We start from the raw sequence: 27,748 nt of genomic DNA on the forward strand, positions 1-27,748 counted from the left end.
TGCAAGGCTATAGCGGTTATAGACTGTTGGAAATTGTCAAATTTGAGAATCCATCTTCTACGAAAATGACAAATTTTGTGTGGGTCACCCGCTTATCTATATCTGCGTGACCTCCCCAAAGTTTACAGCCTTGGTCATTTCTCTGTCTGAAAAGTTTGAATGAAAATTATGTGAAGTCTTGTATCGCTGAGGAATTTGTATGAAAATTTTAGGTTCAGGTCAGATCCTTTTTGTTAAAACCAGACCTGAGCTTTATATCTTGGAATTTAAGCTGAAAAATGGAAACGTTATTTGTTATCATTTATTGAGTATAAGTTGTACGTTCTTGAGTTCAAGAGACATTTTTATTCACTGTACACTCACTTTAGCATTGATGGTCATTTGAAATCATACTAAAAAGTAATCTTCCAAAACTCGTCAAGCATCAGTAAATCAACAATTGCGAAAATGTGTTCCAAAAGTCTAATTCATAACATTGATAGTTTGGGAGAGTATCATATTAATTCGTGTAAGGGAAGAGCATTACAGCTGGCTCTGTTAAGACACTTCTCATTGTTACGTCCTATCAACCGCAGCGAACTGTAGAGCTTCCTGATCATATGTTGTCGTGTGAATGTTATTAGCTTCAAATACAATCTAAGATTATGTTGAGCTTAGAAAAAATGATCCAAGACTCTGATAAGTCGTGATCATAGAGGTAATATAACGTACAGGTAACAAAACCAAACAACGGTCGGGATCAACATAACATTGCATCGCTTGCAGAACCTGTAATAGATATTACACACTTGTCACGAAGAAGTCGAGGCTTGCCGAGACTGATAGTGACAAGTGTGTACTCTATTTTATCATATAAGCGAAAACGAGGCAACAACATAGACCTGAAGTGTAATTTTTGAATTATTCTTCTAGTTAAGTAATTTTGACATCTGAACACCGCGCGTATGTGATAAAAATATTTACTTTACTAGTGAGGTAATGTGGCCTTTCCCTCACTAGTGAAGACAATTTCCCTCGCTCGTAAAGTAAAACGTCATACTTTACACGTGAAATAATTTGATATCTCGTATCACGATGAGTAAAAGTACCTCGGGCTTCACTGGTATAGTAATGTACTATTAATGATTGCACATACTTCACGCCATTGATTTCAAGGTTCTGAAAGATTCAAAGTTATTCAAAAAACACAGTTTCGTCCTGGTTGCCCTCAATGAATATAAGCCATTGGTTTCCCTTTCATCATTCATATTTTCGGAAATACACAGCGCCTCATAGCAGCGCACATGATTGACAATGGCTATCCATACTTTCCGAACTTCTTTCTATGTATGCGATGTAAACATGCTGGAACATTTTTCCGCTGATTTATTCATTGCAAAAAGTCTGACCGCCCGGTTATATACAAAATTGTTATGTTGAAGTTAGACGTAACCCAGGAGGATGACGACATAGTTCTTCCACCAGACACTCTAGCCTTTCTGCAAGAGTTTCTGGCTGAAAAGGCCGAGCGAGAAAAACAGGAATCTCTGTTACTGAACGGTGGAACAGCGGACAAAGTTGATGGAATTCGTTTCAGTGCGTTTGAAGAAGATTGGGTTGGTTTCGGTTTGACTGAGAATTTATTTTAGTGATAACCAGTCGTTCTGTTCTCTTCCAGCAATTGAGTCAATTTTGGTACAACGATGCGACGAAACAAACCTTGTCAGCGGTGTGCAAGAAACTCATCAACAATTCGGATAGCCAAACGAAAATTGCTCTACTCTCCTGTCCGTCACTCTACGATTCGATCCGGAAACTTGATGATGCCATCATAGTTCGACTGTTCGAATTTGATCGGCGATTTAGTTGTTATGGCCAGGATTTTGTGTTCTACGACTACAAAAGCGTAACGGATAATCCAGAGTACATGAGCGAGTATCATCAGCAATTTGATATTGTTCTGATGGATCCACCTTTTCTGAGTGAGGAATGCATCAGCAAATTGGCGCAGACGGTTAAATTGATCAGTAAACCAACGGCGAAACTGATTTTATGTTCCGGTGAGGTGGTCGAGGAATGGGCTAGCAAATATTTGGGGCTAAAGAAATGCCTTTTCCAGCCGGAACATGAACGGAATCTGGGCAATATGTTTGCGTCTTATGCTAATTTCCAAATGGATACCTTGATACCGTGATGGTGAAAATAAAATTTATTAATTCGAATGCGAACGTACAAAAGAAATTTGTGATTTTTGATTCGAGACTACTTTGGGTCGGCCTCCTTCCGCTGTTGAACTAATTCGCGCAAATTGTCCTCCTGCTCCTTCAAACATTTGATCAGAAACAATTTCTTTTCATCGAGCTGCGAGACCAGGCTCTCACATTTCTCCTCTTTAGTTTTCAGTTCTTGGCATATGTCTGGAACTGTAGACAGCACGAACATTCGACCAACGGATGAGAAGACGCTGGAAAAAAATTAAAAAATTGGTTTGCGGTTCTTGAGGCTGTAGTTGACAGCTAGGAAAGGTTTCGGGCTCTACTGTAGAAAAGGAGTTTCGTTCAAACCAGTACAGACTGCAAAGGAACGTCTCGGGTTCGGGTCTAGATTGTTGGGAAGAAGCAAAACAAATCTTGGAGGAAGACAGGACTTCCTGCAAAAAAGGTCTACTATCGCCGGCAGGGCCGACTGGCTTGAAAAAGCCCTTCGGGTGGTGTATGATGAGACTTTGTAGAAAGCCTTTCATTGCCCTTCATTTATGCAACATATCCATCGGCCATCACAGGAATTCCCATAGGGCCTTCAATGGTCGGTTTATTCGGCGCTATTTCACATTGAATGGATAATGGATTTTTCGTTATTTTTCAGGCAATAATTACTCATGATACCTCTAATAGGTTCATTCATCCGGGCCGTCTTGTACGAGGCGTTAACCAGCCGTTTTAAAAAATTTACTCGAAATGATCAAAGTTAAATTAGTCTACCAGGCTCATTCAACTCAAACCTAACTAAAACGACCCCGAATATACACACCTGGCATCTGGAGTCAATTCTGTGACTTCCGTGGAGGTGATAGCGTATTTCTTCTTGGACGTTTTCAACACATCCATTTGTAAATCGAGCATTTTGAGTTTCTTTGTTGTTTCAATTTTGTTGACCTGCATCTCGGTAAATGCCTAAAAATGGACAAGGTTTGTGTAGTGTGCACATCCAAATTTTACCGATTCTATCACTCAGTGAGCAAACACACATACTCGTTTCAGCTCCAAATCAACTGGTGATATTTGAGTCATGATTATAGTTTTTGGTTGTAATTAGAGCACCAGAATTCAATGTCCAGTCACAATTCGGCCGAATTAGGTTCAGAATGTGGGAGTTGTATTTTTTCCTATTTCTTTTTCGTTCAATAATTTCTGACAGTCCGTTCATGCGATGTTTAGTCTCGTGTTTTTCGCAAAAGTGCCTTTCGCACATCATAAGTTTGTCCGAGCATTTGTTTCTATGACAAACGAACTTTTCAATGCAAATACATTAAACGCATTCGATGGCGGGAAACAAAATAAAAATTGGGTGCAAGGGCTTGTTAAAAGAAACTTTGGATTACTAATGCAAGATAATGAAAAATCTGTGCTAGGGTTTACTCCGTTTACTGTACAGCAATGGAAAGAGCTGTATCTATGTTTGCTCTACAATGGAAAGAGAGAGAGATAGAGAGAGAGATAGAGAGAGAGATAAAGAGAGATAGAGAGAGAGATTGAGAGAGGGAGAGAGAGCATTGCTTTTTCGACAGCGAGCAAATGGAGTAAATTCAGAAGTCCGAATTAAGCTTCAGGCTTTACGTCCTCCGATTTCTCTATTTCATCTGCGTAGGTTCAATAATAGTACTGAATGGCTTTCATGTATTTCGATGTTTTACGCTATCGCCTTAAACGCCTTGAACCGACTAACATTTTGTTTCGCTGGTTTCGCTACCAACGCGATAAAGTTGGCCGACCTGCGGCTTATGTCATGATTACATGCGATTTTATTTTGTAGAGCACGAAATAGCTTTGATAAAGACCACGTAAAGGTAAATGAAATTAAGTGAAACTTCCGATGAAGGTCTAATAATTACTTCATATCTGCAGCATTGGTATACAATTGATTCGGGCGAAAAATCGTAATTTGTTGCTTGATGCGCCTTCATAAACGGTCGAAATAGTGAATCAAAATTTTATCAACATTTCCATGTAAGTAATTTGCGTGATTTTCATTTTTATTACTTTAATTTCACTGTACTTGCATTACTCAGAAATTTCGACACTCTTTTACCCACTTATTGATTTTAGTCATGCATTCACGATTCACTTAATTAGTTTTTAATTGCGATTTGACCATTTTGACCATTTGAATAATTTAGTCCGCTCAAAAATGACTCGGAATTTTCTGGCAATAATGGTTTTTCTTGTTATCTGTTTATCGACGAAAAAATTGCGATAAGCCATCACTGATCTGGGCTCCTATAGCAAAAGGTGTGTTAGCAACTTTTGAAGTAAAAGAATCGATCGGTTAGAAGTAATTAGTTCAGATTCAGTAACCGATTTGATAATTATAGTAGTGGATATCATTGCTGTGTGTGTAAACAGTTAATTCTGCTACTATTAAAAATTACTCTAACCACTCAACTGTTGATATAGGTGTTTTGCTGAAATAACATAAATTGAGGTACATAAACGAAACGAACCTTAGAACTACCGACTAGTATAAAAAAAACTGAATTTAATTGTAAAAAGAAAATCGTTTTGTTGTTGTCTTAACAAATTAAAAAATTAGCTGCCCATGTCGTAAATCAAACAGGTTGGAAATCTCTACAACATACGTACGTACGTCATTTTCGCTGTTTTGCACGACGGTATTTGTATTGTACTTACTATCTCTGCTTGAATCGAAAGTGACCGTCTTTCTTAATGCGCTTCTGTTTTCATGGAATAAACGAAGTGTGATTCAGGTCGATTATATAAAAGACATTGACAAAGACATTAAACGTGTTTGTGTAAAAATACACGTCATGGCTTTGTTAATTTGGTGGTGATACCCGGGGTCAGCTGGCTATCTTAAGTTCTTTGATTTGTTATCTCGGAATTTTTTATGAATTGGGGTTTTTTGTGTGCAGCCATGCATAATCACTTTTATCGAATTTAATAGCTGCACTGACTGAAATAATTTTTATCAAAAACGACAGATTTTTGAGTGCCTTGTTTCTGGTCATTTTTTTAGCTTGGCCGAAACAAAGAGTTTAGTATTCCGAAAAAAATCACTTGCGAAAGGTAACAGTACCGCGATCATAAAACGACATTTTTGTAACTGTAATCCATTTCGTTGATTTTGCAAATTTCTCATTTACATGTTGTGTGCTGTTTGTTATTCACACCTCATAAAATTATTTTTTTGAATAGCCACCAAAAACACGAAGAATTCTGTGTTGCTAAGATTGACAATTATGTTGCTTTATCCATTGTATAGCCCTGTTTATAATAAACAAGCATAAATTAGTTATTTATGCAACTAGTTGCGAAAAGTGGTAGTTTTTGTCACTGTGATGTGATCGCATCGTGTGACAAAAACTACCACTTCTCGCAACATGTTGCATACAACGTTTTCTGCAACAAGATGCGAAAAATGAACCATTGAAAAGTAAAACATAACTCTTTAACATACATTCTACTGTATCAACGAAATATTGTATGAACGATCGAGTAGACTGCATTTACGCTTCAAAAATTGGTTCACTGCGATTATATATCTCAATAGATCACTAAAATGACCGCTGGCGTGACGATCGACGGTTCGGTTTTGTGTGCAAACTAATGACAACCAACTTTGCTTCTAAGGGAATTCCCCGTATTTAGCAAGGCTGTATACTTTGGGGAGGTCACGCAGATTCAGATACGCGGGTTACACACCACAGTTGATGATAAAATGGCCGATTTCATACAAAAATTCACCTACTCTGATGATTCTCGTCGTCTTGATGATGTGGTGAATTTTTTGTATATGTAAAGTCATCAGAAGTGGTGTGTTCCCGCGTATCTAATAAAATGGCGGTCTGCGTGACCTCCCCAAAGTATACAGCCTTGGTATTTAGTTCATTTACATTCATTTCAAAGAATTGGACGCACTCACTTATTCATTACTATGTGAAATTGTGAAGTTGGTTTCAATTAGTTTGCACACTTTTTCCCACCATTCCTCACGTTTCCGTCATCAGTTTCACCAAACGAAGAGATCTATAGCCAAATGGTTAGAGGTGTTGCTCGATAAGCATTGGGTTTTGGTGTCGGTGGTTCGAAATTTGGTCAAGGCAGAATTTTTATTTACGGGTAATGGTTCAGACATTCAGAAGGAGTGGTGAAAAGTAAATCCATTTCACAACTAGTGGTGCAAAGTAAAACATAGACAACTAAAGAAAAAAAAGACCCTTCGATCGCCACCCAAATCACGCATGAAAAAGTTCAGTTTTCGCAGCGCAGTTGCAAAAAAACATAATAAACAATTGAAAACCCAGCATGATTGGTCGATCTTAGCAACGAAAAATTGCTAACATGTTTTCGCTCTAAAAGTCACATTATCCCAAAAATTCAAAACGAGATCGATTGTCTCAGCCCAGCCGGTGACAGATATCCTTAACTTCTCCCAGTTTGTTTGCTCGTTTATTTCAACCAATTGCTTGTGGAAACTGTGTAACTGTTTTCCTAGCTTTTCTAGAGAAACGCTAAATTCCGCGACGAATCCCATTAATTTTCAGCTTAGAAATACTAGAATCGAATTGGATTTGAAATAAAAAATTTATGTGCACAGGTGAGACACGAACTCACAACCTTCAACTTGCCGGGCTGTTTTCCTAGCTCTTCATCAAACCTCCATAGTAGTGTCTGTGCCTTACTGTCAAGTAAAAAAAGAAGTTTCGTGTCTTATTACGCACCGATTGGCATTTTATTGTACCTCGAAATTAGTGTTCCTGTTTGGCCGCCACTTAGTTGGTGAGACATAATTCCACGTACATTTTAAGAGTCCGTCTTCATTTGTAAAATTCTAAACGATTTTCTGATGTGCATATGATTTCTTCATCATATCAAAGTCAGGGTTATCGACTCTAAGAGTAATTATATCTAGAGAGGAAGTTTGGAACAAAATTACGTAAAATACGTGGTCCCAACTGAAATACGAAATGTGTGTCTGCCCTCTTAATTAAGAGGGCAAATTGAACTATCAAAAGTGAAGTAACGTCAGCGTCAACATGTATTGGTGTAAAAGTATACGAAATGTGTATCTTATACAAACTGATGTTGGGACCACATTTCGTCGGACACATTTCGGAGCCAATAAAAATTGGTGGGAGACACCCCCTTTTCATTTAAAAATTTCACCTCATCATCGGACGTGAAATATTTTGTATGAAAAGTTGGTCCTCCTCAACAGTTATCAACCCTGATTTAATTGACCGCCGAAATATAAATTCCGAGTGACCCACGACTTTTAACAGTCCTTACAACCATTTTCAGGACTAGCATTGACAATCGCTTACAAATCATTTCTATAGATTTGTTCCATCGTACGGTAAAAACGACTTTTGGTCAGCAGACAACGAACGGCATCATCCACGGAGCCATAACCTTAACGCTTTTACGAACATTTCGTCAACAATACCTTTTTTGGTTACGGTTCTGTGGTTGACGTTTGGCCTTGGGGCCAAAATCGAGGTCAATTTTGGAAATTTTCTCTCGATTTTTTCCGTTCGGGCTGCAACTCGCGAAAATACATCGTCCAAACCAAGTACACAAATAACTACTCCGATTGTTACTCCCTTGAGTGCTTTTCAAGTGACGAAACTATCAGTTGGTCTCCTCATACAAACACAAATTCTTATATGGCTTTATACGATTTTACTATTTCAGCCATATAAACAGGCACAAGCTCATTTTTGTTTGTATGAAAAACAGCTGAAACGCATTGAATTACCAATTTCAGAGTCGCCGTGAGACTAGAATTACTCTGAATTGTTTTCAACATCTTTTTCTCACTTCTCGATGGACGTGACGAATTTTAAACGAAAATGATTTTTGTTCAACTTCTCTTTTCAGTATACCAAAATGCCTGAAGAAAACGCACCGGAAAACCGTGGCTTTGCAGCCCTTAAAGATCATGTCATGAACAATCGACTCGATACAGCTCTGTGGGCATCGAGGATACTGACTATTGTGTTCGCAATAGGATACATTTTTCCGATATTCGGGTAAGACGATGAACCGATTGTGCCATTGAACTCTATAGTCGCTATACTGATTCCATCATCAAAACAAAAATTTGCAGAAGTGCGCAAACAGCCTACAACAAGGTGTTGATGGCGAATGCGGCAACAAGTGCATTTAGATTACATCAACGTTTGCCGCCAATTAAATTCACACGAGAGTTCTTATCGCTGTTGTTGGTGGAGGATTCGTGTCACTACTTATTTTTCTCGCTAATATTCCTGTACGTCTCGCCGCTGATAGTTATTTTGACGCCGGTCGTACTATTTGCCGTTTTACATTCGGCTAGTTATTCGCTAACGCTACTTGATGTGAGTGTGGACTCTGACGATCCATTCAAGCCAATTTTCATTGAGATTTTCCCCTTTTCTCTTTACAGACAATAGGCCAAAATTCATGGTGGGGTGCTAGACTACTTATTTCAATCGTCGAACTACAGACCAGAAACATATTGAGATTGGTATCATTCTCGGAAATCTTCTTGATGCCAATTTGCATCATCTTCGTTTTCTGGTGAGTAAAAAAAAAATTATTTCGGCGACCATCGTCATATTCTAATTGCCACCGGGTGTCACATTCGCAGGGGTCGAGCTGGTCTAATGACACCATTCGTTTACTATCACTTCTTGGTGTTGCGTTATTCGTCGCGTCGCAACCCATACACACGGAATATGTTCTATGAACTGCGATTGGCAACGGAAGCGGCTGCCAACAATCCAAGGGTGCCACCAATAATCAATAAAGTGGTACACAGCAGCGTAGCATTCATATCAAGATTGGCACCGCCAATGCAAGCAGCACCACCACAGCAATAATTTAATATCGAATTTCTGTGTGTGTGCGCGTGAGTGTTTTTCCCTTCTCTTATTTCTTGTTTACACTTTACGTTAACTTGATGTAACATTTACCAATCTTTCTTGGTAAGCTCTGTAATTTTGTAGGATTTTTTTTTTTTAAACAAACAAAGAAACTGTCCACTCGTTTGGGTATTATACAAAGCATATAATCATAATTCATCATTGGACGAATGAAACAAAAGACCAATCCGATTCAATGTTCAAAGACTTTTTTTTCATTTTCTACCGACGCTACAACTCAAACAGTTCGTGAAAAATGCCTTAAACTTTAACCCACTATCAGTTCAATTAACGGCAAAGATAAGCGATCACCTGAGGTCACACTGGCTACCCAAAGGCGACTCCAACAAGAGAGCAGCTTACAGCGTTAATTTAACTTCAATATTCGGTTCTAATGTCTTTGGGTCGTCTAGACTCAAAGCGCGCACCACGAATCGCCCATATGGCCAGACCGGTCCTGCTTTTGGACAGAATGATCTTTTGTGCTTGGTTCTGAATGAATAAAAGTAAACTAGTGGCTTGACTTCCAACCAGGGCCTACTTTTTAGAAACTTTTAGAAAAAATCGAGAAAATCAAGAAACTTTGAGAAATTCAAGAAACTTCGAGAAATATTTCTTGAATTTCTCAAAGTTTCTTGATTTTCTCGAATTAAAGAAATTTCAAGAAATTCCAGAAAATTCAAGAAACTCGAGAAACTTCGAGAAATTCAAGAAATTTCAAGAAACTAATTTCTCGAGTTTCTTGAAGTTTTTCGAATTTCTCGAATTCGAGAAATTTTAAGAAATTCGAGAAAATTCGAGAAATTTCGAGAAATTCAAGAAATTAGTTTCCAAAAAGTAGGTCCTGCTTCCAACAGAGCGTTTTGTCTAACCAACAATTCAACACATGGAAAATAACCACTCAACGCTTCAAATTTCCGCCTTTGTGTTGTGAGTGCCTATTCTTTCAGAAATTTGGACGCTATACTACAGACAGAACTCTCTTTGTTTGTTAAAGAGAGAGGGTGAAGAGAGATACTCGCTCTGAGAGAGTTAATTCCCACTTACTAGATCACTTACATCGGAAAACGTCGTTTTCGCTTCTTGTATTGTTTGAACGTACTAATATCATTGAATATACCTAAAGTAGTTGCTGGATCTTTCCTATGGTTTCGCAACATGACGCATGTGGCATGTAAAAGATTTCCCATCAATGTCTCGAAATCGGGTTACAAAAGAAGTAACAGGCTCTTTAGTACAACTGTGCTGATGATATGTCTGCCGTCTATAAATGGTTAATCTACATCAAGTTAAATGCGGTCTGCTAGAAAACGTACAATTGCATTGCGTCATCTCTCATTTATGCGTTGGATATGCTTTCATTCCAATTCATTTAAGTAAGCCTTTATGTCAAAAGTTTATGGAAAATTTGAGCTTCATTTACTTCGAACGAATTGTCGCGATCATTTTTAAAACACAGATGACACAGTCTTATGTTACTATTACCCTTGTCATCTGATGTCGACAACGATGACCAAAAATAAGCGATAAACTCTGGCATTTGGTTCACTTATAAAGTCAAATGAACAACTAATGAAGGACTAGATTTGATTTTTCGAAAATATACCCTATACCCTATATATCTACTTAAAATATACCCTATACTTGGCAATACTTAAAACAAATGAAGTCATAGATTTAATTATTGCATGGCGATACGATTACCGTTTGTAGGCCTTACCAAGGTATTTGATTCGGGTGTTTTTCATGAACTGTGGTACTCATCTCTACACTTTATTGTTATCAGACACGTAAATGAAATCTAATAGCAATGACAACGTCTTATAAACTAATTAAAACTCATCGAAACATGCGCAAACATATATTGCATTCTGTAATTGTTTTGCAATTCACACAGAACACAATTGTAAAGTTTAATTGAATTTTATAATACATTTAGCTAATTTGGTATTTAATTAAAAACTGCGGTATTTAAGGTGATTTTTTTTGTATAATTAAAAAAGAAGAAGAAAATTTAGATTTGGAAAGTGTAGATTTTTTATATTAAAATGAATGGTAAACGTTTTCACTTTGAATGGGGTTTAGTTCTTGTGTTTTTTTCAATTATTTTTTAATATTTAATTTAACGAAAGATATAACAAGCCAAAAAATTACAAAAAGTGAAGCACTTGTGTTGTTCAGTAAATCATGTTAATTGATCAATTGAAATTTCGATTAAAAGAAAATGCAACAAAACGTTTTTTTTTATCATCTATTGAGACACAGACACACCCGATACACAATTTTGGATGTAAAAAACTTATTGATTTGTCAGTATTTTTAGTTGAAATATATTTTCATTGCTCACTGAAATGTGTAACAAAGTCGTTCATATTTTGCCTTGAATTCCCTTTCTGCGGCGAAGTGACTATTTGCTACATCACAGGCAAATTGGCCCAACAATTTAGGTGTGGCATCACGGTTGGGTTGAACAAAACTTAAATAGAAGCGTGACACCAACTCTGTTTTGTTTTTCATGTTCTTATTGAGGGACTCAAGTACTATACGGAACCACATTCAGTTCGCGGATCCATCCAGCCGTTTCAGAGAACCGGCACTCATGGCCGTGCGGGGCCGACGAGTCAATTTGAATACAGATTGTTATCGCAACGGATAGAGGGACTAATTCTAAGCTTATTCGTATTGAAATGGCTTCCCTCGACAACTTGACTTGACCTCGTAGCTACAGCCAGCTAAAGTCGAAAATTCGACATCTTTGAATGGTGATATGTCCAAGACGAAGAAAGTTTGAAACTCTTTGAATGGCGATATTGGTAGAGGATTCCATGCCCTATTAAACTCCGAGAACGTTTTTTTTAACAAAATTTGTGTGAATTGTACAATATTTGAAAAACTTTATTTTCACCATCCTCGGCGAAACTTGGACTCATCTGTAATACACAGGTTGACCCTGTCTGCAACAAAACAATAATGCCTGATCAGCCTGCAGTCTAAGCTTTACAACGATACCACACTTTCCATACCAGCCTCACAACAAGTATCTGTTACGAAATTTTGTTTGCAGCAAATAGTATCTACCTTTCTCCAGAGCTCGCAACTAATTTTCTTGAAAATGCTTCTCGAGAAATTTTGGAAAATTTTTAAGAAATTTCGAGAAAACAAAGAAAATATTTTGTTTTTTTCAAAGGTAGGTTCTGCTTTCTACGAGATTGTGGGTTTTATGTTATCCGATTTGCCATGGATAAAGTAGATACGTCTTTAACGAATGGGTCGTTGGGAACGTCTGGTTTCTGTCAGATTCAATTAAGTACTCAACTCATGGTTTTTATTCAAATTCTTATATTCATTGATGTGTCGGAGGAGTCAAAGGAGAAGGAGACTACAAAATCTTAAATTAAGTTATATTAGTGTCGTCATAACCTCACAGGTAAACTCATAAACTTACTTCTCGCATTCTTCGTTAAACCGATAACAGATTCAGTTAACCTTTCACATTTATTTTCTCTAGATCCTTTAAGAGGAATAGGCACATGGCTCTCATCCTTTTTGGAAAAAGTCGCATCGTTTGGTGTTAAAATGTGTTAGTTTTCAGCAAAAATTTAAACGTTTGTGTGAAAATTTTCGTAAAATATTGAGTTTTCTCGGACTGAGGTTGCATCACCACAAACATTTACATTTTTACTGAAAACTAACACATTTTAACACTAAACGATGGTCGTACTTTTTCCAAAAAGGATGCGAGTCCAAAATTATCATCAAAATAATAATAGTTTTACCCATGAATGTAGGCAACAATTTAGCCATATGTAGATTCCTCTCATTCCTCTAAAGAAATAGAAGATTACGTTCAATCTATGAGTTCACGTGGCTCGATTGGACACCATGACAAAAATGTAATTCAAAGTCTAAGTTTAAATCGAAATTCAAATGATTCCTTACTTGATTATAATCGATCATAAATCTTCAATGTTGATACGATTAAGTTACTTCTCAAAATTCTTATCCAAAGTCTGTAAAAAACGGATAAAGTTAAAACTCGAAATGGAGCGCACGGTCAAAACAAGCGACTTACGATAACTAACACAAATTTAACATTGAAATCGCGACTTCTTATCGGCTGTAAGCGCGATCACATTAGTCTCTCTAATTTAATTGCTTTGAGCGTATCTTAACCATCTTTGAAATAAAAAGCTTTTTCGGTATGACTGATGAAAGTTACTGTTTTTTTCGCCTCAAGCGCGGCGTTATTGCTGGACCAGTGTCACCGTTCGTCACAATCCATACCCTACTAATATATTATGGTCAATAACCAGTAGAGAGCCTACACCCCAGGAAAATTTGAACTGATTTTAAAGATTGGAAATGCTGTGAACCCCCAGTGAAGTAACAGCAGATAGAAAATTGCTTCGTAAACGTCGACTATTCTAGGAGGCAACTCAGTTCGCCTTTATCTCGACTACACAATTTTAATTTTTATGCCTTGAAGTGTCAGTATGGATCCAATTTACAAAATTGATTTGACTTCAGCGACGCTTGGCAAGCGGTTTTTATTTGAAACAGTACAGAACAAAGTCCGACGAAAGTAATCTCTGGATCGTTTCGCAGAATCGCAAACTTTCGATATAATGTGTAAAATTATTTGAAGAAATTGTTGTTAATGCATCACTGTAGAATGTTACATTTTATCACAAACTTATTATCTGCCGTCTTTAGAAAACAAACGGAGGGAGTAAATTTTAATCAGCCAACAAATGCTTGAGTCCGAGGGGTAACTCACTTCTAGATTAAATGGATTAAATGGATTAAATGGATTAAATGGTATTAAATGGATTTAATGGATTAAATGGATTAAATGGATTTAATGGATTAAATGGAATAAAAATTGGATTAAATGGATTAAATAGGAAAAAACTTCATTTTACCAAATACTGTAAAAGTCTCAAAAATTGTTGATTTTGATCGAACCACTTACTACAACTCATACTACAATGTTAAAAAGCGAAAAAATCCACTTTTAGTAGTTTTTGATGTAAAGTGGATTAAATGGATTAAATGGATTAAATAAATTTAATACCATTTTTAACAAAAAAAAATTCCTATACCTCACGAGTACTTAAACGAGCTGGGGATCGTGCAAATCTATTTTTCGCAATTAGTTTACAAATTTTTCAGGTGGGTAGCCTAATTATTTCGGTAAAACTAAAATTTTTTTTTTGGATTAAATGGATTAAATGGATTTAATGGATTTAATGGATTAAATGGATTAAATGGAAGTGCGTCACCCCTCGCTTGAGTCATTTCGAAGAGGGATGGCATACAAACAGTCAGTAGTATTGAGTGGACCTGGCCCGATAGAATCTGAGTTTAATTTCCGAACAAACTTCATTAAAAATGTCTTGCCTGTCTTGCATTCGTTGAAAATCAATAGAGCCGACCCAATTGAATTTTCAAAACTCAATGCCCAAGTCGTCCGGGCCGGTGATTTCAGGCAGTCTGCACACCTCTAAGAATCAGAGTCCAATCAGTATAATTTGTGATTTATGAAATTTGAGTCCAACTTTTTATTATTTGTTAATCATTCTTAGTCTGGTGAACACCAGAAGATGTCCTCGGCAGCAAGTGTGTGCGGAGCAATATTTTTCGTCGTCTATTCGATTATCGGAATTGCGGGTTTGAATAGTTGAACAGTTGGTTTTTTAATTCTGTTTTGAAATTTTAATTAGGCAATTCGATAACGACCATAGCGTTGCTGCGTGATCGAAAAATACGACAACACTCAACGACGGCTTTCATTCTTTCGCTGTGCATATCGGATTGGATCTTTTCTCTAGTTGTCATGCCTTTGATGGCTGCTGCATACATGAATGAAGTAAGTTAAAGGTTCGAAAGAAATCCATTTTAACGATGCACTCGTTAATAACACTGGTTGACTATAGCAATAGCACTACCATTGTCGTAGTCAATATTTGGCGGCTAATGGTATCAGAATATGATTTCCATTCCGTTCTTTAGGACAAGAGTCATGTGTTCTTGGTGTGAGTTAAAACACACAATACATGCAACTACACACACCTACATACGTATCAAAATTTGACGTCTGACATACGAGTGCTAATGCTAGGAGCAGTGCTATGCTAATATCGTTTGTGAGTTCGTTTGTTTTTGTGCAGGATCTGATGTCGAACAAAATATTGTGTAAATTGCACATATCAGCACTGATGACTAATTTCTCCATTACCATGAATAGCATAGCAGCAATAGCCATAAATAGGTATTTGAGAGAAATAGTAAGCTTTTTTTTTACTCGCATTCAACATTCAATTCAACCTCATTCCAAGGTACATACTCATCGTTCATAATAGCTTTTATAAGAACGTCTATCGCAACTCCATCGTGTTGCCACAATTATTAATAATCTGGCTCCTGCCGAGTGTACTGATATTATTTCCCTTATTTGATAAATGGGGAACATTAGGGAAAAGCCGAGAGTTATGCAAAGTGATGGAAAAAGATGGCAGGTCATCGGAGGACTTTTTGTATGTGGTCGGAGGTATTATTCCATGCGTCATCGTTGGCGTTTTATACGCTCGCATTAACTGTAAAGTTCGCCAACAATCCAAAAATATGTCGCAGCATAAGACACTTGGTCCGTCATCGAGAAACGAACGTAATTTGACGATGATGACTTTAGCGATTTATGTTGCATGTTTGGTGTGCTGTGTTCCGGTGGTTATTGAACACTTTTGGTTCATGTCACTGGACAATCCTTGGCCGAATGTGATTGCAGCAATATGTGGCGGTTTAATATTTATTATCGATCCCTTTATTTATGCCGCTACGAATCGTAAGTATCGAGCTGCTTACCGCAGATTATTTGCCGATATGAAATTTTGGGATAAGCAATAGACATTTTCGTTTTGTTATCCGAAGTATAGTACGTATAGTATCATTCATTGATCGAAATAAATTTGATTTGAAATTTGAAACATAGAATCGCTTTACTTTTCGTAATAACTGTTTGAAATTATTGGAATATTCGAGTTCCTGAATTGGCTTCTTCATGTACTGCGCACGGTGCGCTTCATGTACTGCGCACGGTGCGGCTGAACAACTTTTTTTTCGAAAAGTTCGTAAACATGGGGTTTTCTTGTTAAAAATGATTGGGGTGATCCTAACGATTATTTTTCTCCTAAATTTAAAATGTTTTGCCCGGGCCTTCTCGAGAAAAGTTGATTTATCTTTAAAAAATGAGTCAAAAATGGCCCTTTGTGAAATGTTTTCTACTAGGAAAGCTTGTTAATGTATTTTTTTGGTTTTATAAGCTAAATTATAAGAAGTAGAGACTCAAACCTTCACAACGGTACCTTACACACCATATTCGAACCTTTGATATATGATTGGAATCCCGTTTTCGACGAACTTTAAGGAAATTTCGATGGTTATGTTGGTTTTCCAGGTATTTTTTTTAGCTAATAGGTCCGAGCTATTTTTTTTCAATTGTTTCATAAAGATGACATCCATACCTTTCGATTGATACCAAACAAGGCATAAAAAGACTCGAGTAAGGGAGCCGGAACTGATTTCCTCTCGAGAAATAACAATTTTTTATGAAATAATGGAACTCGGTAAAGTGTTTTACAGCAGGAAATCTCGTTTATTCAATTTTTTAGGTTTCTTATTACTTTTGCAAGAGAAAGAGACTCTAACCTTCACAACAGTACCCTACACACGACGTTTAAACTTTTGGATCAGGAGTAGGATCACTTTCTTCGAGCAGTTTTAAGGGAGTTACAAACATTTTGCAACAAAAAAAGTTTTTGACTCATTTTTTAAAGATAAATCAACTTTTCTCGAGAAGGCCCGGGCAAAACATTTTAAATTTAGGAGAAAAATAATCGTTAGGATCACCCCAATCATTTTTAACAAGAAAACCCCATGTTTACGAACTTTTCGAAAAAAAGTTGTTCAACCGCACCGTGTGCGAGCCTTATCAATGAAAAAAACAATAATTTTGATGGTAATAATCCAAAAATTGCTTAAAATTTCCTAAATATTGAGCAACTGTTTTTTTCTTCTTCTATTTTCGTGCAAAAACTCTCGACTTGATAAGTACGTCATTCCGAAACATAACATCCACATTTCTATTTCCTATGCGAATTATGACCAGCCCACAAATCTAAACGACGCAATTCGGCAGCATGAAAATATAGATAGCATTCTCAGAATAACTTTAAATCGTGAATGGTATCTGACCTACCAACTGACCGACCCAGCGATAGATACCAAATATGTTCCGTTTGTTTTCAACTTTTTTGGTAATTGAGTTGCGAAAATTGATAATCAATTAGGTACTTGGTCATCAAGTACGGAAATCTCAAAATGAAGAGTACTACTCAAATATGACTCCGTTTACTCACCATTGAAAAACAATGAAAACCGGTATCTACTCTCCCTTTTTCCATTCTTGTAGTGTAAACGGACAACCTACGCAAACAGCACTCAGACTAGGACTAGCCCTATGGGCATTCGGACGATGCATGGAAGGTTTTTGTATGAACGAAAGGCAATCTAAAAATATTCATCTTTCAGCGCCCGAACGGCTTTTGGCTAACCATTCCGGCCCTGACGGCACTCCCAAGTTTGAGTGCCAACGCAAGACTTGCAATTCAATTTTTCGAAGGGAAATGCGAGGAACAAGCGCAGATATTTACTTCGGTCAGGCACCACAAATGCACGACGATGCATCATCGCCGACTACCGTGCTAATGGCAAAACTGACAAACTTTTTTCGAGATATCTGCCCCCCTGGTTGTGATGATCGAAAATGAAGCATAGTCTCCTCAATGACTAAACACTATGGAACTAAGAGGAATATGTGACTCTCAGAATTGAAGTTGGAAAATATTTTATATCTTCCGATAGTATTCGATTAAATACGCCTCGACATCATCCAGATCTCTCATTCATAAATATGACACTATAGGGATAATGATTTAAACAAATGTGACACAATTGCATTCAAGTATACTTGAATTGGTCGTAATGTCTTGGGTTAAAAACATAACGATAAGGAGCGTGCGATTATGACTTCCAAAAATATTTTCTTAGAAGAGGGTTACAAAGAGAGGTCACGAGTCTGTGATTACGAAGAAGTTGAAGTGTCTGCTAGATCAGAATATTTTTCCTCAGTCAGTTCCAATTCTTACTTTGAGTGGTGCAAGTGAAATATAAAAAAAAAATGATTTTTTTGCTGTACATGATATTAGCAATTTTAACGACAACCATTTCGTCAGACGACACAGTCAATCTTTTTCAAAAAAACAATCTTCAGCAATACAATATTACCCAGATGAGTCTTTTTGAGTTTCTCGACACTTTAAACTTAACAAAGGTTGACCATTCTGTAGCCAATGATGCTTATGGTGAAACCAGCTCCATTGACAGCACACCAGACGCACCTTACCAAAATGATCATACATCGAGTCCTTACGATGTGACATCGGATTTATCAGTCGTTTCGAACGATTCTACCGAGGCAAAGAAACGATTTATCACTGATACGCAACTGGACATGACGATGGACGCTGTAGCAAAAGTGGTTACATTAGAAATTCAAAGTGAAATGTTTTCTTCGACCTGGGAATATTTAAATAAATTAAATTTTGACAATGAACAGATTATCACAAGTGTTGTGAAATATACGATGGACACTAAATATTTGAGTGGATGTAGTCGATTGAACAATTTGTTAAGTTTTATAAACCACACATCCGACGAGGATATGAGATTTTTTGCATACAATACGTTGTTCCATGAAATTTCTTACGATCCAAAGCTAAGTGAACAGACAACGAACTGGCTATCATTGCAACACTTTGTTAGTCACGATGTTTCGATTGATTCGAATTCACAATATCCAAATTTGCTAACTGAAATCGAATCGAAAACTAATGACGTTCTGGATTCGCCATCCTTTGACCAGTTGAACGGCGATGTCTGCACGTACATTTACTTGGGGAACCAAACAATATACGCGGAGTATTTGATTAAACGATTCTGTTCAACTGATCCGGCTAACATACATGTGCTGTGGAAAATTATCCAAGATAAATCACTATCTGCAGACGCTATAATACAATTCGTTGAGGAATTGGAACGAAATAATCGATTGAATTACACAATAATGGCTTTACCACACATAAGAAATAAGTGGTGTTCGATGTATAGTCAACCAAACATTTGCCAGCAACTACTTGATGTATATCCGGAAGGCTCTATTTTAAGAGATTTCTTGACCGTTACGAATGAATTTTACATCAAAAATGCTTACAGTGGTGAATATCTGTGCTATGGCTCATACTCATACTTGTACTCAAGCTACTACAGATCAAGTAATATTTTTACGTGTGGAAAGAAAAATTCTACGTGGACACTCGGTGGTAAAAATGGATTTCTTATCGTTAGCGGGGATGGTTCGAGCAGAAATATTGCTTTGGAGAAATGTGAACATCATAACGATTGGTACATTGCTTTGAAGGAAACATACAGTTCTTCTTTCTATGGATATTATGAAAATGAAAAATTTCATTGGGAATTAGAAACCGACAATGTCGCCAGCAATCAGTTTCGGTTGAAAAGTCTCAAAACTGGCGGATATTTACGAGTTGGTCCACACGACGATTTATTAATTTCGATTCCGGAATGCAGTCAGAGTGACGAACGAAAAAGTGAATGGATCATGGAACGCGCATTATCTTATTATATAAATGATGATGGCGAGATCGAGAGTAAGAGTTCAGATGAACTGACTGGATGGACTGATTCAAATGAAGAATGGTGAAGAGTGAGGTATATTGATCATGAATTGGATTTTATAGTACAATTCGTTGGTATTGATATGGAGAATTCTGACAAATAGAGATTTTAAAGTTTATATAATGGGCAATTCCATTGTTTCAAATTTTGCTAATTTTTATTAAAAATTACAAACTGGACCCCAAGTTTCCGTATAACATCAGAAAGGAAACATTAGCGAATTATGAGAAAAGTGAAATTTCACTGATTTAGCCATGAGGTTGGCGATGTTAATAGAAGTTTTTTTTTTGTTTTAATTGTTAAAAAACAAACATCGCAAGCCTATTCGAAATTTCATTTTCCTTATAATTCACTAATATGACGTATCTCCTTTCTACATTTAATTCTTCAAATGAGATTGATATTTAAAGCATTTTGATTCCCTTTATGACACGTTCAGTTAAACAATCAAGTTAAACAACCACAAGTTAATGGCGAGGTGAAGGGTTACGACAAGAATGTGCCATTTTTGTAGTACCTAGTTTTTGCCAAATTTTTTTTTGTCAACATCCTTCGTGTCTTTCCCTTACAATATTAGCAATTGACTGTTAACTAACAGGAAATATTCAATATTTCCTGTTAGTTGACAGTCAATTGCCCTGAACCAGTCTGTTACCAGTTCCAATATTTCTAGCAACTTACAAAGTGTAAAAATTGTGAAATAAACATGTCGCAAGTTACGTGGAATTGCCCATATACATACGAATATAGGAGTAGAGTAGATGCTTATTAACCTCCAATATTTAGTGAATCTACCAATTAAATAAATGCAATGTACACTGATGAAGTACCTCATTATTTCCGTCCCTTGTATTCTCTAAAAGTATAAATTCTGTGAGCCCTTGTAAGGAAGTGGATACGCGATCATAATTAGGTGACCGGATCAGCACTAATTGCGGGACTGGTACCATTCGGCAGCACTAATTCAAGGCGTAACTAGTGCCATTAACCCCAACATAGCACTAGAAAGCTGAAGCTAAGGTGGGGTGAAATTAAAGAGAATGAACTTCAAAGGATGTTTAACGTTTCTAACAGGCGGAGACCTAAACGAAGTTACCGTAAGGACACCTTAACACTTAACTTTACTGTAACCTTTAGTAACATAGGCCTAAAAATGTGAAGAAATAGTTATTTATACAACCGAGTGATAAATGCTTTTTTAGGCACTAGATGTGAAGATTGTCACTAGAGGCCGTGGGCCGAGTGCATCACTTCGACAAAAAATATATGTGAAGAGCGTGAATAGTGTCACACCCTTGGCCGAGTGTGACAATACACATCGTGCGCCTAAAAAAGAATTTATCATTCATCGAGGTTTATACTACTTTTGTCCTACTTTTCGTCACTTGTTACGAAAAACAATGTTTCATTTGACTAAAATCACACTCAAATGAATATATTCGAATATCAGTTGTTTGTGTAAACAATTCAATTCATCTTTCTATTCGGTATAAACACAACTGATCTTACCATACAGCGGTATTAAATGAAAGATAAATTTTAGTCACAGGAAAATATGTCTCATGTTTCTGGGCCGAAAACGAAGGCTTTTCTAAAGCCTGTTAGCTTACAACGATTGTTTTTAAGCACTTTCACGCTCTCGCGAAATTGCCTAAAATCAATCGTACAAAACAAAACAGATACGCAAATGACTTTTTCATGCTTCGGGCCGAAAATGAGGGTAATTTTTGATTTTCTCTAGAGTTTTCGGCCCTTTGCATGAAAACTCACATGTGTACCTGATTTGCACGATTGATTTTAGGAACTTTCGCTTGTAAGCCTCACTCCGTTCGAACTACAACTCGCGAAACTACCTAAAATCAATCGTGCAAATCAGGTACACAAAAGACTATTTTGCCCTCACCGAGTCGACCGAAAGTCAAAGCCTTTCGCATATCCTGTAGGAAAGATTACTTAAGTATAGTTTCCACTTAAAAAGAGCACTCTGTTTAGACTCCGTTTACATGACAGTTGTAAAATAGAACAAAGGAACTGTCACGTAAACGGAGTAAAAAATTGAAATAAATTCAATTTCCACTCCTTTTGCGTGACAGTTCTTTTGTTCAATTTTACAACTGTCATGTAAACGGAGGCTAAACGGAGTGCTCTTTTTAAGTGGAAACTATACTTTACAATACAAAGTTGACTTTCGTTGACTTATAAATCTGAAGCTGTATGCACCTGCGAAGTTCTTTTAGAATTCTTAAAAAAGATAAAAATTTAAATCTAAAACCTGTCCTACAGCTAGTAAGAGGTAAGTAAGTAAGTAAGTCGATTTGTTGTATTTTATAAGGATTCATGCGAGTGGTGAAAATCAAATTTTAACTTTGGTTTTTGTACATCTTACCAAATGCACTGCAAACAGTATAAATAGCATCAAATATGTTGATTGAAACAGCACTCAGTAGAAAATGGTTCAGCTAAACTAAACCTGCATTTTAATCCAACAAGAAAGTTATACTATTATACTGTGCAGTAATGCAATGAAAGCATACTCTATAGACTGTTATGATCAGAGCGAGAAAACAGAAGACTAGTTATTATAACTTGCCTTGGGGTACTTGTCAAAGTATTTGCTTCTCTTTCAAAGTGGTACGTTGAGAGCAAGAGGACCTGGACCGGAGACCAGTTTATTTTAACTTGCCTTGGGGCACTTGTCGAAATCTCTTCTTCTCTTTCACCATAACACTCTATAGATATGGTCTAATGTTAAAATTTGTATGGAGCGGAAGAAATAGCGATTTCATATAAACAAACTCACCTCTCAACGAAAATCATCGAAAGGTGAGTTTCTTGGAGCAGTGCTGTGTGATTTCCTAAGTGAAAATTAGACCCTGATTTCAATTCCTGTCGGTACTGATCAGCATTAAACTAATTATTAAACCCACAACACTACACTGACCGGACTCCTTTTTCAATTTAACTGGTCACACTGGTCTGCTGTCAAGTGTCATTTTCAATAGCGCCAAAGTTTGCGTCATAACCTCAACAATACCTTGGTCGCCCGAATAAACTCCCATCGTAAATCTGAATTTCTATCGTAAAACAGGACAGGTTTCCTTAAAAATTCGTTTATTTCTCGTGTAAAGAGTGTTGCATTAGAAATTCTTGTTGTCAAAATGTTTGTCGTGAAAAGAGGTAAGCTGGATGGGCGTTAATTTTGATCCTTCAAATTGCACAATCCAACGAAATATGGAAATTGTATTTCAGGTGGCCGGAAAGAGGCCGTAAACTGTGATAAAATAACGTCTCGCATCCAGAAATTGTGCTATGGTCTGAACATGGACTTCGTTGATCCGGTAAATGATTTATTTGATTGATTTCGAGTGCTTTTAAATGAACGTAGTTTAGGCGCGTACGACGCTTTCATTGTTGTTTGAACATTCCTTTGTGTAAATATTTATGTCCTTCGTCCGTCTCATTAAACGATAATTGCCCATCTGTCCTTGGATTTAACTTACGACCAAATTATGGTTCACAGGTGGCCATCAAATCAAAGGTGGTGAAAGGGCTTTACAATGGAGTGACCACAGCTGAATTGGACAGTTTAGCGGCAGATGTTGCTGCTACTATGTCAACGAACCATGCAGACTATGCCCAGTTGGCTGCCCGCATCGTCGTATCAAATCTGCACAAGGAAACGAAAAAACAATTTTCCGGTCAGTCCAAAGACTACAGCAACAGTAACGGCCCTTATATCCTAACTCGTTTGACCATTTCCAGATGTCATGCACGATTTGTATCATGCCAAGAAACCCGTTCTGGAAGAGCCAGCACCACTCATATCCGAATTCCATTACAACATCATCCGGACCAATTCGAATCGATTGAATTCGGAAATCATTTACGACCGTGATTTCAGCTACAGCTACTTCGGCTTCAGAACACTGGAACGGTCGTGCTTGCTCAAGATCAATGGGAAAACGGTTGAACGACCGCAACATATGCTGATGAGAGTTGCCATTGGTATCCATGGCAGTGACATCGATGCCGCCATTCAGACATATAAACTTCTGTCGGAGAATTTTATGTCACATTCAATATCGACGCTATCGGGTGCCGCGACGAACAACGCTCAACTGGCGTCGTCGTATTTGGTTGCAATGAAAGACGACAGCATCAATGGCATCTACTACAGTTTGAAGGAATGCGGTAAACTTTCCGCCACGGCTGACGTTGGATTTAATGTGCATTGTATCCGGGCCAAGGGCAGCTACATAGCTGGAACGAACGGAATTTCGAATGGTTTGGTTCCGCTTCTACGTGTCTACAACAACAATGCTTTGATGTTCAACACTGGTGAGACTAAGTCACCAGTCGGCGTTTTCGTTGAGCCATGGCATGCCGACGTTTTGGATTTCTTAGAGCTGGGCAAAAGTACGGGGAAGGATGAAATTCGTGCCACCGAATTGTCGTACGGTCTTTGGATACCGGATCTGTTTATGAAGCGTGTGGAGAGCAATGGTGATTGGAGTTTGATGTGTCCGCACGAATGTCCCGGCTTGTACAACGTTTGGGGCGATGAATTCGACATACTTTATCTAAAATACGAAGCAGAGGGACGATTTATTCGCAAAATGAAGGCACAAGATCTGTGGGCTGCTATTGTTTCGTCACAAACTGATACCGGTGCTCCGTTTCTGTTGTACAAAGACACCTGCAATCGGAAAAGTAACCAACAGAATGCCGGCACGATGCGGTGCAGTAACGTTGGCACGGAAATTCTTCATAATTCGTCCGAACAGGAGCCGGCATCATGCCCGTCCGGAGTCATTACATTGAGTAAAATTGTGACGAAAAATCGTAAATTTGACTTTGTTAAACTCAAAGAAATCGCGAAAACTCTCACCCACAATCTCAACAAAATCATCGATAGCAATGCGTATTCTGCGCCGGGAGCTGAATCAGTTGCTAAGGAAAAGTATAGGGCAATTGCTATTGGTGTGCAAGGACTAGCTGATGCTTTTATCATAATGCGACTGCCACATGAATCCGAAGCGGCTCATCTACTTAATCAACAAATTTTCGAGACCATTTACTACGGAGCCTTAGAAGCTAGCTGCGAACTAGCCGAGAAATACGGAACATATTCTTCCTACAAAGACAGTCCGGTAAGCAAAGGCATTCTTCAGTACGACATGTGGAACAAAACTCCGACTAATTTGTGGGACTGGCAATCACTCAAATCCAAGATAATGAGCCACGGCGTCCGTAATTCCTTGCTGGTGGCTGCCGGATCCACCACTGCCACATCTCACATAATCGCATGCAATCAGTCATTCGAACCGCTTCTATCGAACATTCATTTTGAACGTGTCGGCAGCAGTGACATCAAGCTTGTGAATCACTTACTGATCAAAGATTTGGCCGACCTGAATCTCTGGACGGAAGACATAAAAAACAAAATTCTGTCGGCGAATGGATCCATTCAAGCGATAAACGTTATTCCAGCCAACATTCGCGAGTTGTACAAAACCGTTTATGAACTGTCCGTCAAAAATTTAATGAAAATGGCAGCCGATCGCGGAGCATTTATCGATCAAAGTCAATCGTTCAACATTTACATGAACGCTCCGACGTACGGTAAAATCACTTCCATGCATTTCTACGGATGGAATTTGGGTTTGAAGACTGGCCTGTATCGTCTGCAGACGACCAAAGATGCGTCGCCCAGTCGTACGCCGATGATGGCTAAGCAAATCACCGAAACGACGGAAGAGAAACGCGCCAAAGAGAAACGTTTGGGTGATATGGTTTGTTCGTTGGAGAATAAGGATGCCTGCCTGTCGTGTGGATCATGATGAGGAGGATTGAGGCTAATTCTTTAGGAAATTTTTTTCGACAATAACATCTCGTCGCATCAATGGAAATGATTTTAATTCGCGTTCATTCGACTTATTTTTTTTATTATTATTCTTTTTAAGTAACCTACCTACCGGCTGTCGTATCCCTATTTTTTTTCGACAATTTATTATAATCCATAGACGTGACGATACATTTTGCATTTTCATTTGTGGGGTATTCGAATGAGATTGTTGGAGGAATACAGTGATAAAATGCAGTACAATCTGGCTGAGAACGTGAATAGAAATAGAGGTAAGGTAAGAGTAAAACCCGAACGCTTAGCTCCGTATTAAAACAACAGATTTAGGAACTCAAGTGTGGGGTCTCAGAAAACCCAAAATTTCTGATTCGCGTACATTTTCCATTCACTCAAAGCCTATCTATCTTGACGAATCTACCTTCATCTTGTTAAGTACGTCAAATACTTAAAATCGGACTTAAAACCTTTAGGCTCAGCTTTGTCATCTTGAAAACCAAAATTTTCGGTTCGGTTAACGCGCCAGATTTTGCCTATCAGGATTTTAGATACCACAATTATTGGACAGTGTAACATTCGACTTACACTTTTAAAAGCAAATTCCCACAATTAAGATACATTTCATGTCATTGTCAAGTCCGCAGTGCAAGTAGTGTTAGATTCTCAATAATTCCAGGGCAGTAAATCACAAGACTTGGTTTTATACAAAGGGAATTTATTAAAGGAACGTCCAAATAGTTTGACTAATATAAAAGAAGTGAAGATTCTGATACATTTTCTTCAAGGCACACTATTCTAGAGCATAGGATTACTTGATCATTCAATTGGAAATCCAACACACCTCCTCAATTGAATAATCAAGTAACACCTTTCTAGAACAATATTTTGACACCTCCTTAATCAAATTAACTCAACACACAATCCACTTCCACACAGTTGTAGTTTTCAATACGTTCGATTTCGCCATCCTTCTCCTTGCTGTGGCCAAAATCCATATTTCCCAATTTCAAATCCATTAACTTCCAGACGTTAATTCGAGATCAAATTTCTGTTCTATTGCTCAATTCTGTTGCTATACTTCTGACTCAAATCTGTTGCTCAAATCTATTGCTCCACAGCTCAATTCTGTTGCTCAATCCTATTGCCGTTTCCAATGCTCAAATTTCTTGCTCAAACTCAAAACTGACCACGTTCCATTCGAAATTCGTTAATGGATTCCTTCCTTCAATTCTTCTTTTCAACACTTCACGAATATCAGCTGGACTATGGCGTGCGCCACTCCCAACACCACTGACACCGTTCCAATTCCAGTACCATCCCAACACAGTTCCAATTCCATCGCGATTCCGTTTTGCAATCATCCTCGATTTCCAAAAGTATTGTCCATATTGAAATCTGTACGACACGATTCAATTCAATTCAATTAAATTTATCAACTTTCCGGCCGTAATATTTTTGTCTCTTACATTCTTTCTCTTCCTGCGTTATCTGGGCCCATAACCTGTTAGATTCTCAATAATTCCAGGGCAGTAAATCACAAGACTTGGTTTTATACAAAGGGAATTTATTAAAGGAACGTCCAAATAGTTTGACTAATATAAAAGAAGTGAAGATTCTGATACATTTTCTTCAAGGCACACTAGTCTAGAGCATAGGATTACTTGATCATTCAATTGGAAATCCAACAAGTAGTGCGTTTGTTCCGTTCCTTTTATCTCCCGAAAGAATTGGAATAGATTTGATAATTATATTGCTTTTGTGAGAAGAATGACAGAAATCATACGCTCTCTGATACTGTTGTTCTCATACATAAGTCCCAAAAACCAAAACTTTCAACAGAGAAACTGCTAGAAGTTTATCTAAATAGTCAAATTTTTCAAGCGTCCACTGAAAAATGCGGTTTCGGTAAGGCTGTTTTTGAAAAGAGTCCCACAGAGTCACTTAGCCATGAA

At 37.6% G+C, this 27,748-nt stretch overlaps 5 protein-coding genes across 6 annotated transcripts; 4 read left to right on the forward strand and 1 right to left on the reverse strand.

Moving 5' to 3' along the window:
• The first annotated feature begins 1,315 nt into the window (after positions 1-1,315).
• LOC119078695 (protein-lysine N-methyltransferase CG9154) lies at positions 1,316-2,216 on the forward strand. Its single transcript, XM_037186357.1, has 2 exons — positions 1,316-1,595; positions 1,658-2,216. Exons 1-2 carry the CDS (start codon positions 1,413-1,415, stop codon positions 2,171-2,173), a joined length of 699 nt encoding a protein of 232 aa, XP_037042252.1. The 5' UTR covers positions 1,316-1,412; the 3' UTR covers positions 2,174-2,216.
• On the reverse strand, positions 2,171-3,426 carry LOC119078696 (prefoldin subunit 1). Its single transcript, XM_037186358.1, has 3 exons — positions 3,231-3,426; positions 3,010-3,152; positions 2,171-2,443 (listed from the first exon to the last, which is right to left on the reverse strand). Exons 1-3 carry the CDS (start codon positions 3,267-3,269, stop codon positions 2,242-2,244), a joined length of 384 nt encoding a protein of 127 aa, XP_037042253.1. The 5' UTR covers positions 3,270-3,426; the 3' UTR covers positions 2,171-2,241.
• Positions 3,427-3,906: 480 nt separating this feature from the next.
• Positions 3,907-9,326, forward strand: LOC119078697 (Krueppel homolog 2). The gene is made up of 6 exons (XM_037186359.1): positions 3,907-4,045; positions 4,104-4,205; positions 8,097-8,248; positions 8,326-8,575; positions 8,644-8,777; positions 8,848-9,326. Exons 3-6 carry the CDS (start codon positions 8,106-8,108, stop codon positions 9,077-9,079), a joined length of 759 nt encoding a protein of 252 aa, XP_037042254.1. The 5' UTR covers positions 3,907-4,045; positions 4,104-4,205; positions 8,097-8,105; the 3' UTR covers positions 9,080-9,326.
• A 5,270-nt stretch (positions 9,327-14,596) lies between these two features.
• LOC119078698 (protein trapped in endoderm-1-like) lies at positions 14,597-16,083 on the forward strand. Of its 2 annotated transcripts, XM_037186361.1 has the most exons (5): positions 14,598-14,791; positions 14,845-14,990; positions 15,292-15,392; positions 15,460-15,611; positions 15,660-16,082. In XM_037186361.1, exons 1-5 carry the CDS (start codon positions 14,725-14,727, stop codon positions 16,025-16,027), a joined length of 834 nt encoding a protein of 277 aa, XP_037042256.1. In that variant the 5' UTR covers positions 14,598-14,724; the 3' UTR covers positions 16,028-16,082. The 2 variants fall into 2 exon arrangements, with proteins under 2 accessions (XP_037042255.1, XP_037042256.1); XM_037186360.1 differs by having other exon boundaries at positions 14,597-14,791; positions 15,460-16,083.
• A 6,846-nt stretch (positions 16,084-22,929) lies between these two features.
• Positions 22,930-25,891, forward strand: LOC119078699 (ribonucleoside-diphosphate reductase large subunit-like). The gene is made up of 4 exons (XM_037186362.1): positions 22,930-23,113; positions 23,186-23,274; positions 23,457-23,634; positions 23,699-25,891. The coding sequence occupies exons 1-4, from the start codon at positions 23,095-23,097 to the stop codon at positions 25,774-25,776; spliced, it is 2,364 nt and encodes a 787-aa protein (XP_037042257.1). The 5' UTR covers positions 22,930-23,094; the 3' UTR covers positions 25,777-25,891.
• Positions 25,892-27,748: the final 1,857 nt, after the last annotated feature.

Source organism: Bradysia coprophila, unplaced genomic scaffold (assembly GCF_014529535.1).
Source record: "Bradysia coprophila strain Holo2 unplaced genomic scaffold, BU_Bcop_v1 contig_297, whole genome shotgun sequence".
In the NCBI taxonomy this organism is placed as follows: domain Eukaryota; kingdom Metazoa; phylum Arthropoda; class Insecta; order Diptera; family Sciaridae; genus Bradysia; species Bradysia coprophila.

What these genes read in the sequence shown, in the direction of transcription:
- LOC119078695 (XM_037186357.1), top strand. Translation starts at nt 1,413, where the DNA reads ATGTTGAAGTTAGACGTAACCCAGGAGGATGACGACATAGTTCTTCCA. An exon ending in GTGCGTTTGAAGAAGATTGG is followed by an intron (nt 1,596 to 1,657) that starts GTTGGTTTCGGT and finishes GTTCTCTTCCAG; the next exon opens with CAATTGAGTCAATTTTGGTA.
- LOC119078696 (XM_037186358.1), bottom strand. Translation starts at nt 3,269, where the DNA reads ATGACTCAAATATCACCAGTTGATTTGGAGCTGAAACGA. An exon ending in TTGATTTGGAGCTGAAACGA is followed by an intron (nt 3,153 to 3,230) that starts GTATGTGTGTTT and finishes GTCCATTTTTAG; the next exon opens with GCATTTACCGAGATGCAGGT. An exon ending in GAATTGACTCCAGATGCCAG is followed by an intron (nt 2,444 to 3,009) that starts GTGTGTATATTC and finishes ATTTTTTTCCAG; the next exon opens with CGTCTTCTCATCCGTTGGTC.
- LOC119078697 (XM_037186359.1), top strand. Translation starts at nt 8,106, where the DNA reads ATGCCTGAAGAAAACGCACCGGAAAACCGTGGCTTTGCAGCCCTTAAA. An exon ending in TACATTTTTCCGATATTCGG is followed by an intron (nt 8,249 to 8,325) that starts GTAAGACGATGA and finishes AAAAATTTGCAG; the next exon opens with AAGTGCGCAAACAGCCTACA. An exon ending in TGCATCATCTTCGTTTTCTG is followed by an intron (nt 8,778 to 8,847) that starts GTGAGTAAAAAA and finishes TCACATTCGCAG; the next exon opens with GGGTCGAGCTGGTCTAATGA.
- LOC119078698 (XM_037186360.1), top strand. Translation starts at nt 14,725, where the DNA reads ATGTCCTCGGCAGCAAGTGTGTGCGGAGCAATATTTTTCGTCGTCTAT. An exon ending in TTCGATTATCGGAATTGCGG is followed by an intron (nt 14,792 to 14,844) that starts GTTTGAATAGTT and finishes AATTTTAATTAG; the next exon opens with GCAATTCGATAACGACCATA. An exon ending in GCAGCAATAGCCATAAATAG is followed by an intron (nt 15,393 to 15,459) that starts GTATTTGAGAGA and finishes CCTCATTCCAAG; the next exon opens with GTACATACTCATCGTTCATA.
- LOC119078699 (XM_037186362.1), top strand. An exon ending in ACATGGACTTCGTTGATCCG is followed by an intron (nt 23,275 to 23,456) that starts GTAAATGATTTA and finishes TATGGTTCACAG; the next exon opens with GTGGCCATCAAATCAAAGGT. An exon ending in AACGAAAAAACAATTTTCCG is followed by an intron (nt 23,635 to 23,698) that starts GTCAGTCCAAAG and finishes GACCATTTCCAG; the next exon opens with ATGTCATGCACGATTTGTAT.